The 15,368-nt window shown below is 42.1% G+C and overlaps 1 protein-coding gene across 3 annotated transcripts in view; it reads left to right on the top strand.

The window, feature by feature from the left end:
• Positions 1-6,082: 6,082 nt before the first annotated feature.
• The window catches only part of B4GALT6 (beta-1,4-galactosyltransferase 6), a 35,082-nt gene continuing 25,796 nt past the window's right edge, over positions 6,083-15,368 (top strand). The window contains exon 1 of one of the 3 annotated variants that reach the window (XM_065668181.1): positions 6,083-6,105. Coding sequence is in view for 2 of the 3 variants with exons in the window: in XM_065668180.1 (XP_065524252.1) it covers positions 6,559-6,673 (115 nt within the window). In the remaining variant the exon portion in view is untranslated. Of the gene's footprint in view, positions 6,106-6,137; positions 6,674-15,368 lie in introns of those variants that run through there. The other 2 variants (XM_065668180.1, XM_065668179.1) reach the window with 2 other exon arrangements.

The raw sequence follows: 15,368 nt of genomic DNA, 5'->3' as shown, positions 1-15,368 counted from the left end.
CTGTAATGAGTCCAAATGGGAGCAGGACATTTAGGAAAGGATGCAGTGTACAAATGGGCTTGTGAGGTGGACTTGACTATTGATGCCCTTGCACAGGGTATCCATGAATGTCAAACATGAACCACTATTAAACAAGCTAAGGAGCTAAAACCTTTTTGGTATAAAGGATGATGACCGAAGTATCAATAGGGACAGCCTGGCAGATTGATTATGTCATGCTGCCATGAACCCACCATGGCAAGCAGCATGTGCTTACAATGGTGGAAGTAACTAGTGGATGATATCTTGTGCCCCATGCCACTGCCTGGAATCATAGAATGGTTTGGGTTGAAAAGGACCTTAAGATCATCTAGTTCCAATCCCCCTGCCATGGACAGGGACACCTCACACTAGATTGTCTCATCCAAGGCTCTTTCCGACCTGGCCTTGAGCACTGACAGGGATGGAGCATTTACCACTTCTTTGGGCAACCTGTTCCAGTGCCTCACCACCCTCACAGTAAAGAACTTCCTCCTTATATCCAACCTGAACTTCCCCTGTTTAAGTTTAAAGCCATTGTCCCTTGCCCTATCTCTACAGTCCCTGATGAAGAGTCCCTCTCTAGCATCCTTGTAGGTCCCCTTCAGATATTGGAAGGCTGCTATCTTGGGCGTTGAAAAGCATGTTTTATGGCAACACAGTACCCCTGAAAGAATTGAATAAGACAACTGGGCTAATTTCTGAAAAACATTCATGAACACATGGGCCAAAAAGCGTGGCTGTGTCTGGGTGTATCATATCCCTTATCAGGCACCATCCCCCAGAAAAACTGAACGATAAAGTGAACTGTTGAAAACTACTGAGAAAAATGGGTGGTGGTATATGCAAGCATTGGGATACATGCCACTTGACTAGTTAACCCTAAAAGGTCTGTCAGCTTGCCTGGCCCTGCTCAACCAAAATCCCTGTGCACTGCGAAAGGAGACTGACATCCCCATAGCTCATATAAGGAACTTTTTGGGGAAAACAGTGTGGATTACTCCTTCCTCAGGAAAGGGCAAACCCATTTGTGGGATTGTTTTTGTTCAAGGACCTGGGTACACTTGATACCCAGGGTAATGCAGAAGGATGGGAAAGCCCGATGTGTACCTCAAGTCAATTTAATTCTGGGTGAAAATAATCCATAATTTGAGTTGCACATTATGGTAATTATTATAGCAGGAACCCCTCATTGCTACCAAAGCTAGGAGCAAGGGGAAGAAGAGTTAATTGCAATATTAAACGGCCCAAAGGAACTAGGGGTGGAGACCGTAATGGGAATACCTTTAAATTATTGTAACCCATGATTTGAGTTGCATGTTATAAGAATTACTCTAGCAGAAACCACACAAACCAGTGGAGAACAAGTCTTACAAGAAGCAGCTCAAGTGCAGCAGTGACCTGACCTGAGCTGGCTTTGGTGTCCAGTAACTCCACATAGCACACCATCCCTCCTGTTGTGAGTGACCACCGTAATAGATGGAGCCTAAAGTCTAAAGGAACTCAGTATTCACAGCAATTTGTACATTTAGTGGGAATATATGGATATTTTACAGACATTTCACAGGGGCTAATTTCTGAATCCAGAAGACTCACGGACTAAGGGAAAGATATTTGTGTGTTGTATCAAAGGATGGGAAGGGACTGGTGGGTAATGAGGATGTATTTGATAGTGTGAGACCTGAGTGTGATGTAATAATAAAGGGTGATGTATGGAATAAGGGGTGAAGAATGTGCTGGTTTTGGCTTTGGAAGAGCTACATTTCTTCATAGTAGCTAGCATGGGGCTTTTGCCTGCGGCTCAGGGGGTTGCTTGGAACCAAGGCAGGTTTATGAGTTGGCAGCAATTCACCAGGCTTGTTTAGGGAATAGGCAGTGTGAGTAGGAGAGAGCTCTTGCAAAAAGAGCATGAAAAAATCCTTTTGATTGCTGGGGCTATTAACTACAGCCTAAACAAGGCAGTTGGACTGGCTTAGCTGAAAGTAAAGACAAAGGGACAGTCAGCAACAAGAGCAAATAAACACAACTGTATTGAAATTTCCAGGTAGGGTGTAAGTGAGACAAAATGATGTTGGTGTTAATGATTAAACTTGCAGAAACAAAGACAATGCAAAAGTCACAAGATTTATGTGGTACTTTAATACTTCATTGTTGACAAAAATGGTTTTAAACAGACAAATGACAAGAAAAGTTGTGACAGAAGCATGTGCTCTTTCTACCTGAACAATACAGAACACAGAAGGAGCCAGGTAAAACTTAGCAATGTGTACATTGCTTAATGAGTATTAATTGGAGCAAGGGCAGACTCAAGATAGATCATTACACAGAAGAGAAAGAACAGCTAGTTAAACAATAGTTTATCATACCTGATTCAAAGACTGGGTATGAGCAATAAGAAGTACCATAAAAAAGCAGCAGTAAAAGACCTGGAGAACAAAATGTGAGATTTTGAATTAGCATTGCAGACTGTAAAACTGGATGTTATATGAACAGCGCATTCATACATGTATTGTTTTAACCTCCAGTTCTAACTGATGGTTTAAGCAGAATACCACCTTCTACTTCCTTGGGTAGTAGAACCTCTGACCCAGCTTCAGTGATGCTTGTGTCAGGCTCAGATTCTACACTTGGTGACTATAGCAGTGTAGGATACTTTTGCTTCGCTCAAGGTCTTTCGTCATTCCTTCCTGCCCATTGTCTCACAGCACCCTATGTCCACAATTATAAAACCACAATGGTTTGGAGTGTCACTCTTTCAAATGGATTCCAGAAGTCACCCTGATGAAAAATCACCAGACCTATCAAAAAAGTGCTGTTAATGTTCTCCAATCAGTCAGATTTTGTTAACATAGCATAGTCATGCATAGTTGGGCCCGTCCAACATGGGAAGCATGTTAGTTTAATTTCATTCACATACTTTCTATGGCACTATTCATTGGACATGATGAAATACATAACCTTTTGGAACAACTGACAAATGTGTTGATTATTGCGGCTTTGGAGACATTGACAGTTTTACAGTTGTTGCTCTGGTAAGATCTTACTGGATTTTACTGATCCACAGAAAACACACTTTTGGATGGTTAGACTGAAAACAGGAATGAGGAGGGAGAGTTTTTTGAACTACCATCTTCTTCCATGGTAAGCCACAATTGTTTATGAATTTTCTGCATAAAATCCATTGCAGGATGAAATACAGCAAAGTGCAATGTATACTCGATGGAATTTCCTTTTCTTACAATTATGAGGAAATTGCAATATTATGAATTATTCAGAGGAGTGATCTACATATTGTGCAGTAATCTTCTTACTGAAGAAAGTAATATTTAAAGAAGACGGAGGATGTTTCAAGCATTCTCTTCAGAGCAGATACTGGAGCCTAGTCGCCTGCCACAACAGTGTGTGTGAGTCATGCTGCTGCTCCTGCAGCGTCCTGCTGCTGGAGAATCAATTAAACATGACACATCTATCTTCTGAAACTCCATTCTGATATTCTTCCGCAAATGCCTCTATATATTAAAGTTATTATTCCACAGGTTTTCTCACGCTCATCACAGTAGCACTTAAAGTCTTACAAGTGTACCTAACATTCTAAGGAATTAAAACCGAATTAAACACTGTTTGAGCTGAAGGCATGGAACTTGCTTTTAGTTATGCAGAGACAGTGATGTGTATGGCACCACTTAATGTTCCTCCATACAAAAGTTATGGTCAGTCTTAAGACTTCATGTACCACGGATCTCACTCTCAGATCAGACAAGATTCTGCAGGTTGTCATTGTATTGATCTTCTACTGTACTTCTCTATTTTTACAGCATAGGAGCAATTATTTTAGTACAATAAGAAAACCACTAATAAAAGTGGAATACCAGAGAAGCATGTGTCAATTGTTACTCAGTTATCAGTTAATACAGTAAATTTATAGCTTTAATATGTAAAAATAAAGCAGTAATAACACTGCATCACATGTAAAATAAATTCTACATGACATGAAGATACAGTACATTTTTGCTCCATAAACCCAAGTTCATGTCCACAGAGACCCTCTGTACTACAGTCAGCTGCAGCTTCAAATTTAAGCCATGTATGCATATAGTAGTTCAATGTTGTAATTTTATAGTCCGCTTTACACTCTGCTCAATAAAACAAATGACATACATCAAGTTACATAGCCACTACTGGCAATTCAAAAACAATTTAGTGACAAAAGGCATCACTCAGTCTATCCATCTCTCTGATATCCACTGTAATAACATCCATCAAAATATTATTCTCAAATCTCTGCTTCAGAGCTGAAGGAGCAGAATTTCTCTCTCTCTTATGGAAACCCTTCTATAACCCTTCTATGGAAATTCTTCTGTCTATGCTCTGTATCAAACTGAACAATCAGGAAATAATGTGATGTGGCTACAGATTGTTACTGTGTGTGCTGTATTCTGCTGTACATAGAAATGTTTCTGTTCAACATCTAGCATGATTGGAGGATAGAGTAACCTCTTTTTGACTGTTTAAGGTCCTTTTAGGAAACATGTTGTTTTGTTGTTATTACCACTTACTTGCATCAGTACTTCACTTGATAAACCAATAATTTTGTATTTCTAACTCTGATGTTTACATGTCGACTGACTTAGGCTTTCTACATTTATGCTGCAAAAATACTGATATGGAATCCTGCATAGTGTTTGTTAGCCTGTGACTGAAGGGAAACAAGTGATAAGGTCGTCCCCCGAGCCTAACGGATAAACTCTACTTGACCATGAGCTGTGCTGGCTGAACAAAATAATTTGTCTCAGTTGTTACTGAAAAAAAAAAAAAAAAAAAAAAAAAAAGAAGAAGTTATCAGTAATGCTTCTTGCATAAAAAGCACTTGTGCAAGTATAGTGACAGAGACAAAACTGTATTTGGAGAAAGGTGGGGGGGAGGGAGCAATACTGTGTCTCCTTTTTACCTTGTGTCCATATAAACTAAACACACATTAACAATAGAGACCTGGATTCTTACACAACCAGATCCTGCTGCCATCTCAGGTGCGCTCAGGCACATCCTGGCCTGCTGCCAACCCCTCGGCACACATCTTCCCATCGGTGACAGCATTCTGCAGAGGAGCGGAGAGATTAGTGGCTTGACCCTGTCACCTAGCAACTCGCGGTGGCCGAGGTTAGCTGCTAAAGCAAGAAAGATAAAGAGCGACTTGATGTGGCACTTACGTTACCGACTTTTAAAAACACCTTTATCACACGGTGGGTGTGAGAGCAAACTGCTAATGGAGTATTTAAGTTATCACGTATGAACTCAGCATAAGCGTAGCCAGATGTTCAGGAAATGATTTCTGACCTGTGGAGAACTGGTGGGTGTGCTAGCCCTGACTCCCGCTCAAACCCTTCTGCACTAGCAGCAGCTGAAGTGTGACGACGTCCGCCCGCAGCTGCCCTTGGCGGAGAGGCAGTACCGACAGCGCAGGGGCAAAGAGCGCGGTACAGCACCGCCGACGGGAAGCGGGCCGAGCTCCGCGGGGGCACGGCGGTCCTCCGGTCCTCCCTCCCTCCCTCCCTCCCGCGGGACCCGGCCGATCCCCGCCCAGGTGGAGGGGCGCGGAAATGGAGTCCCCCGCCCGACGGGAGCGCCCGCAGAGCGGGACCTGAAGAGGAGCGCTCCCCGCCGCCACAGCTCCCCGCGGCCCTTCCCGCTGCACCCCCATACGGCGGCGGCGGCGGAGACCCCAGCCACGCAGGGCGAGGAGCCAGGCACCCCCCGCTCCTCCCCGCGGCAGCCAATCGGGACAGCGGGCTCGCTTCTCCCTGCCCTGCCATTGGCCCGCAGCGCGGGGCCGCGCGCACGCCGCCGCCGCAGTACAGCGGCGGCACAGCCGTCGGCGGTCCCCCGCCCCTCCCGCCTCAGGTCTCCCCCGGCGGGGCGCGCGCCCGCCGCAGTCCTGCAGTGCCGCCGCTGCGCCGGGGCTCGCGCACGCTCCAACCGCCGCAGTAGCCGGGACCCGGCGGGGCGGGGCCGGGCCGCGCGGCTGCAGCGCGCGCTCCCCGCCGGTGCGGGAGGAGAGGCGGGAGCGGCGGGGCCGGGCCGCGCCGCGGGGTGAGTGCCCGCCGGCAGCTGGGATGCTGCCGCCGCTGCCGCCGCCGCCGCTTGTGAGGGGGCACCGGGCGGGAGAGCGGGCGGCCGGCGGCATGAGCAGCGGCGGGAGCGCTCCGCGAGCCCCGCGGCAGCGCTAGGGGCCCCTCCCCGCTTCGGCCGCCACCTGCGAGCCGCGGCGGCGGGCTCAGCCCGCCCGGAGGCGCAGCGCAAAGGAAGGCAGGGCCCCTCCGGCCGGCCGGCCGTGAGGGGGCCCGCCACAGAGCGCTGCCACCGCTTTCCTCCGCTCCCGGGGAGGCGGCGGGAGCTGAGGGAGGGAGGAAGGGGCCGAGCAGCGTCCCCTCGCCGCCTTCTCGCTGCCCGATTCATGGGAGGAGCGGGCCGCTTCCCTCTGGGAAGCCCCGCCGCGGCTCTCTGGGATTGAGCGGAGCAGCCGGCCGCCGGCGCGGAGAGAGGATGCCACTTTTCCGGAAGGTGCTGCGGGTTTCCAATCGCTCCATGCTCGCCTTCATCTTCTTCTTCTCCTTTTCCTCTTCCTGCCTCTACTTCATCTATGTGGCCCCCGGGATCGGTGAGTCGGGAGCCGCCCCCTCGGGGCGATGTGAGGGTGGGGTGGGCTCCAAGACCCCGGGGACGACGGGCGCTGCGGGGCGGCTTCGGCTGTGCACACTCCCCCTCCCCGCCCGCTTACCCCGGCCTGTCACGGCGGGCACCGCGGCGGGTGGACGAGGGACGTCTCGGGTGTGGAAACGCGGGCCCTCCGCTCCCCAGGGAGGGTCAGGGCGGGCTGGCGAGGGCCGTCGCGGCGGCGGTAACGCGTGTGTTAATCCCGCATCGTTGTTCTGTGGATTTCAAACGCTCTAGAAGATTCAGGTGCTATCGCGAGGTAGGTGAATGATGTTCTTGGCTAACCAGGATGGAAAAGTGGGGCAAGAAAGCACCTCGCCGTTTCGTCGTGTTATAAATTAATGGTAGGAGCCAGGAATGAACTGCGAAGCTGCCTGCTGGAGTCACTTGAATTAATCTTTCAAGTCATTAGTAACCGCGTTAATAATAAAGCATGTGTGAACAGAAATTAAGAACCAGTTTGAATATTTGTTATTTATTTCTGTCAGTGGTGTCTCTCTTCACAGGTTTTACAGTTTTGTTAACTTCCAGTTCTGAAAGAACCATTTCAGAGGGGAAACAAGTCTTTTCTTTTAGAAAAGCTATGTAAAATAACACTGCAAATCTTGGGTTGGACCAAAAAAAAAAAAAAAGCTCTTTTCCTTGGTTTGCTTTTGTGTTGTTTCTGAGAGACCATCGCCAGGCTTTTTCTCCCTGCATGATCAATTCAGACCTGGTTAGCCTTACCCCTGAGCTAAGGCAAGTAGTATCAGGTATGGTGCCCTGTAGTGTTTCAGTGTGGTGGGTATCTATCAGCTAGGCAATGTTTTCCTTTTTTTCCAGGGAACACTGTCAGTTTTTCCTGCATTTCCCTTGGTTATACGGTGCTACCCAAATACCTGTAAATCTGTCTTGATCTTTGTCCCCAGTGCTTAAAACTTTCCTCTGCAGTCATTACTACAAAATGTCCATGTTGATTTGACCACTGAATCTGCATGGATTGTTTCCCGTTGACTGGTATCTTTCTGCTGTTTGGCTTCCTATTCACAATCTTCTATTTAGCTTGTAAACTCTTTCAAGATGCAGTTACTTTTCCCATGCGTACAGCACTTCATATGATATTGACATACCTGTCAGTTGTTCTTACAGTTCAAATAAATACAAAAAGAATATTAGGGAATGTATCATGGGTTGGAGTTCTTGAACTGGAGTTCAGTGTTTCCCTGCTGAAAGGGATGTAATTGTTTTGCAAGTGAGAGAATGATGCTGCTAGGGTCCATTTGGACACTAGTTCTGTGGGACAATAGTGCAGTATCAGAGTGGACTTTAATTGCAAGCGGTTGGTGTATGATTTAGAAAGTGAAGTACAGCTTCCACATCTTTATAAGTAAGTGAAACTATTAGCATCTTACATAATGTATGCAGTTGGAGTTTTACTTCATTATTTAGATGTTTCTTCTTCAATAGGTATCTTGGAAGTACGTCCTCTTCTTACTAAGGAATGCTTATGCAGTACCATGTTTAGAATTGGAGCCTCTAGTGATGAGGCTTCTCTCTTGCTGCTCAGGTATTGGGGTTTACATGTCTGTTCAGTTTCCATTGTACCAGGAGTGAACTTAAATCAACAATATGCACCAAAAGTATTCTTGCAGGAGGTTAGTTCGGTCTGATCAACCATAAGGAAAAAGATCGTACTCAAATTGGCCTCTGTTGCTATTTCAGATGTATATACTGCAGTTAACTCTCTCAGGCAGTGGTTTAGCAATACAAAAGTCTTCAGTAGTTACATGAGTTTCTGAGATTACAGCTCTTTCCAGTGATCAGTCAATGAGGTGCTGCACTAACTCTCTATGCAGTTGTGTTGTGAACTTGTCCGTCTTAAACCAAAACCCTACAGTACCGGAGTTATTCTTTGTGGCACTTCTTGGATCCAGTTTGAAATGCTACAGTGCTGTTCTGGTCTTACTGAGGGAGAGAATATAGAAAATGGGAATGGAAGGAGCAGTAGGAACGTTTTTACACTGTTAATCTTAACCTGTTGGCTTCCAGATGTGATGCTGATTTTCCAGTACTTTGCTACTGTAGATGTTACTGTGTAGGATGAACAAAAGAAGGTCAGATATTATTTTAAAACTAGCAGATGTCGTTGCAGTATTTTTGGAAAAATGTAATTTGTAAGAATGTAAGACTATCAAAAAACCCAAAGAGGAACTGAAAAGGGAGGGAGACATTGGGCTCCCAAATATTTGATAAAGCAGCAGGGTACTGGACAGTAGGAGGGGAAAAATAAGTGGGTTATGTAGGAGAATGGCTTCCTGAGAGGTCAAAGCTGAGTGAAAATTTGAATTCTTATGGGTTAATAGAGCAGGATTCCCTCCTAGCAAGCAGGTCATGAATTATCAAAGGGGGAAGATGTCTGCACAAGTAATCTCTTAGCACTGGAAGAATTCTCAAAGAGGTCATTATCACATACATTCCCTCTGTCCTTAATGCAAATTAGAAAATAAGTTACCAGTTAGGTTTTTTTTGGGTTTTTTTTAAGCGAAATTGCAGATTTTGTGACAAATGCGGTTTGGGTCAATTTGAAATACTGACAGTTTGTTTAGAGGGGAAAAAATACTTATTTTAAGGTATTTACTTTTATCTATTTGAAATGTTTTTATTTGCACAATAATTGCTTGTCTGTAAATTTTTTTTTTTTTGTAGATCCTTCACAGAATGTTACTTCTTTGGGAAACAGAAATTTGTTATCCCACGTATTTCAGAATATAAGGAGAGGAAAAGCATTTAAATTTCAGGTTTTCAGACAGTTTGTGTTTTGAGATTAAGGCATATAATATTCCACATAATATAAAAATACAATGTTTATATAGTTGAGAATAGTTCATACACTATGTTGGGGTTGTTCATGTGCGTCCTTTCCTCCCTTCTCTAAGAACAGAAGATGGGATCAGGTAGATAAGGTTGCAACCCTACTTTAGCATCCCAGTGGCCTTTTGATAGTCAGAGGAGGTCAAACACAAAAGCAGGCTGATTTCTGAGGTCTGATTAGAGAAGAAATATTTTTCTGATTTTTGTTTTTCCTGTTTAGTTGAGTGGATGTTTTGAAGCAAAACTGAAAGGATAGGATGGCAAGGTAAAATGGTAGAGAACATTTTTGATGTCTCAAATTTCAAAATCTTGTTTAAATGATACTTATACGTGATAGTATCAAGTATTTGGTGGAAGCAGGCAATAGGTGCTGCTTCTCCAGAAAGACCAGTTTTCTGATAGTACTTCACCTGGTGCTCCTTTTGTGGAACCTGAAATGAAAAGATACAAACTGAAGTTGCTGGTTTTGAATTAGTCAGTGAAGGTGGCCTGTGATTCTGAAACTTCACTGGAAGTTACAAATATCCATGTGTGCTGCAGTTAGAGACTGAAGAAGCTAACTGAAAGCAGGAATCTTAGACACCAGTAGATAACAGTGCTGATAAATGGGACTTAAATAGTCTATGTCTGGTGTTGACAGCTATTCAGAACCTACTTAGCTTCAAGTTTGCATCACAGAAAGGATCCAGAGATGAGGACAATGAGACAAAGTAGGAAGGGAGGGGTGACCAAGAGCGAGCATTTACTGATCTTATTTCACTGCCAAGCCAATACGAGTATTTCCAGATAATTTTTTTTTTTTTCTTTGCTTTTCCCATTTTCTATCGGCATCATAACTGGAATCACATTAGACAACATAACTGATCTCAGAAAACGATCTCTTATTTGTCTCTGGGTTATTCCTTTCTAGATGACTGCAGTAGAGAACTTTTACCAGATTGGGTGTAGTACCTTAGAGCTCTCGATAATGTAGTCAATTGCAGTCCAACTTAGCAAGCTTGGACATGATGACCATGTTTTATAGTTTTATAAGAACTAGTTACAGAACAGCAATTAGGGAAGATGCAGCTTGTCTTTGAGATCAGTAGCTAGAAATCCTGAATGGCAGAATAACATTGAGGAGGAAAAACAACCACTATTTTCTCTATTCTGGTCGTCTGCTTCTCTTATTAAAACATTTTACTACTTCTCTGGCAATTCTAACCAAAGGGCAGGTGTGCAGGCTAGGTGGTGGAACTTAGAAACACCTCCATTGGTTTTAGCTCACAATTTGTTATCTATTTCGTATTCTGGTTTTGGGAAATAACTCCTAATACTCCTTTTTGAACTTGTGCAGAAATGGAAGAAAGAGCTAAATGTGCTACTAGCAAGATAAATGGTTGCCTGGTTTCCAGGTGCTGAGCCTGTGGATATGGGCACAACCTTTGTGCTGATATTCTTCGTTCCTGGCATCTGTGGCAGTTGAGGTATTTCTAAAGACTTGCTGTTTGATCAGAGAATGATTTAGATAGGCAGGGACCTCTGCAAGTCATCTGATCCAACCTCCTGCTGAAAGCGGATCCTACCAGATCTAATTGCTGAAGGCCATGTCCAGTTGAGTTTTGAATAACTCCAGGGATGGAGGTTCTGTAGTCTCCCTGGGAAATCTGTTCCACTGTTTGACAACTGTAAGAAAATGGTAATATGTAACTGTGATTTCCTATCTTGCACCTTGTGTAGGTTGCTAAAGGTGTATGTCTTTTCTGTGTGTACCTTCAAGTGTTCAATTTAATCTCTCTACACTTCTACTATATAGCTGAAGACAGAAAAAAAAAAAATCATCCTCTCCTTAGCCATTTCTGCTTAAGACTGTACATACATTTCTTTCTATTTCTACTTGTACATCATATGCTCCATCTTGGAAGCTTTCCTCTGGTATGTTAATGTCTGTCTCTTACTGGGATCCCCAAACTGGGCGCAGTACCCCAAATAAGGTTTCACAAGTTGTTTAGAGGGAATAGTTGCTTCTATCAGTCTGCTGGTTACGCTGTTGCTAATACAGGGTAGTATACATGCCATGGTAATACACAGATGGTAATACTTTGAGGGTTTTGTGATAGAGCCTGTGTCTTCAAGGCAGTAGGTTTAGTGCCACTCAAGGGCTGTACTGAAATTGAAATAATGCAGCTAGCCTGTTTTAAACAACAGAAATCATTTGTTACTCTCCTCCTTTGATGATGTGTGGAAATATCGTCTGGTAACAGGCTGCGGGTTTTTGCAGGACGTAGTAGAAGTTCATGCGTTTTTTTTTTTGCTGCTGTTGCTGCTTTTTACACCTTTCTGGGGAATTGTTCTCATGAGCCTTTTACAAGTTTCTTGATTGAAGGAAACTTGTCTGTCTCTGTTTCATGATTTGTGTAGGGAAATGTCTGTACTACAGACTCCTGGTTGTTTTCTGGGAGCTGTTTTCAGCTATATTCCTTTATTAAAGTTCACCTATTCTTAAGGGGTTCATTTGGAGGCACGAGTAATTTCATCTAGATGCAGTGGTCTTTTTCTTGTCACATTGCAGTTTTTCACTTCAGTTCTACAAATTGCAACTAAATCCTTTAACAAAAAAGTTTTAGTCACCTTTCTATGAGTGTGGTCTTCCCTTTATTTTTCTTGTGCAAAGAGGAGTATGAGGCTTATACGTTCTTCTGCTTGATCACTGATTTCCAGTGATCAGAAGTTTCTGAGTAATGGCTTGAGCTCATTATGAATTCAGGCATTTTCTTAGGTAAGTTTTCTGCCTTATTCTGCGAGGTGCAAAGATTTTTCCATGATGTTGGTCCAGCACAGTCATTCCTAGCACCTGATGCTGAATAAATTATGGCAGTTCAGTCATTCATGACTGCCTTCCACTTTTAGTAACAGATAAGCTTTGACTAAACATGCATATTTCTTTCTGAATCAGTTGTTTTGCACCTTTATCTGATAGTTTTCCTAAAGCCCTTAGGTATACTTAGTTATTAGTCAGGGAACTTGCCTGCATAAGATTTCATGAAGTATTCATTTTGCAGTGTTGCTTTTAGTCAAAAAAGGGAAAATACTACAGGAACTTAGGGTGTGCAGTTAAGGACAAGGTATGAGACCTCGTGTGAAATCAGTTTTCACTTAAGCCAGCTAGTTATTTGAATGTGTTCTTCTCATCCTTTGAGGAAGAAAAACTGTATGCCCTGGAAAAATTTATTTGAACTATGGTGCTTTACTGACATGGTCAAAGCTTTAACCAGTTCCACATTTGTCGTTGGTCAAAGTTGGCTTATTTACTGGCTTTTCATTAATAAGAGTGTTTCTACAAATTACTATCTCTGCTTGCTTTTCTACAGCTGTTAGTCTGTTTTGGGTAATCTTTTGTATTCAAATTATGCATTGATTTCATGGGAGCAGCATGCAATGATTGTGCGTTGTGTGGGATCCAGTGCTAGGTTCTTAGGAATACAGTGCAGAGATTGATGTCAGGACTTGTAGGTACAAAAGCTGGTTTGTCTTTTCTTTATTCCTAGGTATCCCCAGTGGTTATTTCACTTTCTTAAAATTGCAGTTATCCTTCTTTGCCTTCACTTTGTGCTTGTATTCTTTTTTTAGATTGAATTTATGATGGTACTTGGAATATTTGATTTACAGATACTACAGTTTTCAATTTTTGTCAGTAACTGAACTCATTAAAACAAAATTCTGGAACAGCTGGCAAAGCTTAGGCTTAGAATGTCACTATAAAACCATTTAATAGTTGATGTTCAAAATTGACCTGCCTTAGAACAGTCTTCATTGAACAAATGTCTTAGTGAAATTTAGTTATGTATTTTAAAGTTGAAAATTTGTTAAAATAGTAGAAATTCAAGGAAAAATATTTGCTTTCCTGATTCAATCTGTATTGAGTGGAGGGAAAAACCAAACCAAATTAAGAAGTTGTATTGTTGGTGGTTACAGCAATGCTGAGTTTTGAATTTCTGTAGGGTACTGTATTAACTACTGAGTTATTTCTGACTTACTATATAATCAGCTAATAGCTTGAGATTGGAGGATAGAATAATACCAAATGTACCATTTATCATGCATAAATATATTGCTGAAAAAAATTTTATTTACATTTTTTTTTCTTCACCCATAAATGGAGACTTGATCAATGAGATTTTCTCATTTACTGTATATAATATATATATAAAATACATATAAAATAAATAGTGAACTGAGTTTTATTCAATTCCTCAAACTTGCAGTCGAGGACTCATCCATTTGGCACGTCCTTTGTGACAGTGAGTATATAGAGATTGTCTGGAGTATTGAAAAAAAAACCAAAACCCCAATCAAACCAAACCACAACTAAAACCAATATTGAAGCCTCTGTTTTGTAGCTAATACAGATTCATCCGTCTGCACCATATGAATGATCCCTATTAACCTCCAGAAACACTGGTAGTTTTTGGTATTTTCAGTAGAGGTGAGGTGATTGATCTCTATCTTTCTAATGTATTTTCCTTACAAGGAGGTGTACATATGGAGGCTCAAATTCAGTCTCACCATCCCTGTGAAAGAAGTTTGAATTTATTATTAAATTGATATTACTGCAAAATTGATATTAAATATTCAACAATAAATGAAGTAAAAAATGTTTCAAAGCATACTTTTTTTTGCCTTTTTTTTTCTGGTTGTTGCATATGTTTTAAACCCAACTTCTGATTAACAACAAACGTGTAAAATAAATAAAATCCTATGGAAGTCGAACACTTGCTATAGGATTTATCTATGTTCACTGTAAATTTCAGTTTGTGAATAGGAGCCAGTTTACAGCAGTCTTACATTACTTTGAGTATCGTTCTTCACCATAAAATTGTTTAATGAATCTGTTTTACAAACTGAAGTTCCTATCCTGTAGTTATGGAAAATATTCCTAGCTCCTAGAATTGTGACTATGATGTTTTAGAAGCAATCTTCATCTAAACTCTATGTACTGTATATTTAGATTTGTTGTAGAATTTGATATTTAACTCTTTTGTGTTAATTTGCCATGCATGAACTCTGCCAGTAGTGTATTTATAACTTTAGGATTGCTAAGAATAGTATCATATAACCTTGAGATGCGAAGAGATCCTTCTGGGACTTGTTCTAGAAATGTACCTATGAGATGATTCCCCATTTACAGCTACTAGCGGAGAACTTTCTGTTAACCCATTCAAATCCATGTAAATTTTTATGCAATGTGTTGAATGTGCTTTTCAGAAGTCCTGTGAAAAAAGGTGGTGACTTGCAGATGAGTAACTTTAGGGACAATGATCATTTGGCAGGACCTATTTTCTGTATAGCTGTGTTTATTGCATTTGAATTTTGCAGGGTCCCTGGATCTTCTGAAGTATTTATTATCTGAGCTTTCAATGTTTATTTATTTTATTTATTTATTTATTTATTTTTTACTCCTCCTTTTTAACTCCATCTTCTCCGCCTTCCTCCCTCTGTCTTCCTGGAAGATCAGTGTATAATGTTTAATGTTACTACAGCTGTTCTGATGATAATCTTCTCACTTAAGTATAGAGGGTGCTAACTCTTTTTGCTAATTGATTTGAAAGCGTTCTTTAGGTGTAATCTGTTCATCTTTTCTTCTTTGGCATTTAAGAAATCATAGTTTGTGATAATTGATCTGGTTTTACCTTCAGTTGTTCTGTCATATACTGTACTATGCTGATTGCTTCTAAGAGCATGGCACATTGTTTCGGCTTTGCTTTGCTGCATGTGTACAGCATGGTAAATTACTGAGCTTCTGTATAAAA

This window comes from Lathamus discolor, chromosome 2 (genome assembly GCF_037157495.1).
Source record: "Lathamus discolor isolate bLatDis1 chromosome 2, bLatDis1.hap1, whole genome shotgun sequence".
NCBI classification, from domain to species: Eukaryota; Metazoa; Chordata; class Aves; order Psittaciformes; family Psittacidae; genus Lathamus; species Lathamus discolor.
Note: the sequence above shows the minus strand (reverse complement) of the source record. Positions and strands in the feature narration are given on the sequence as shown.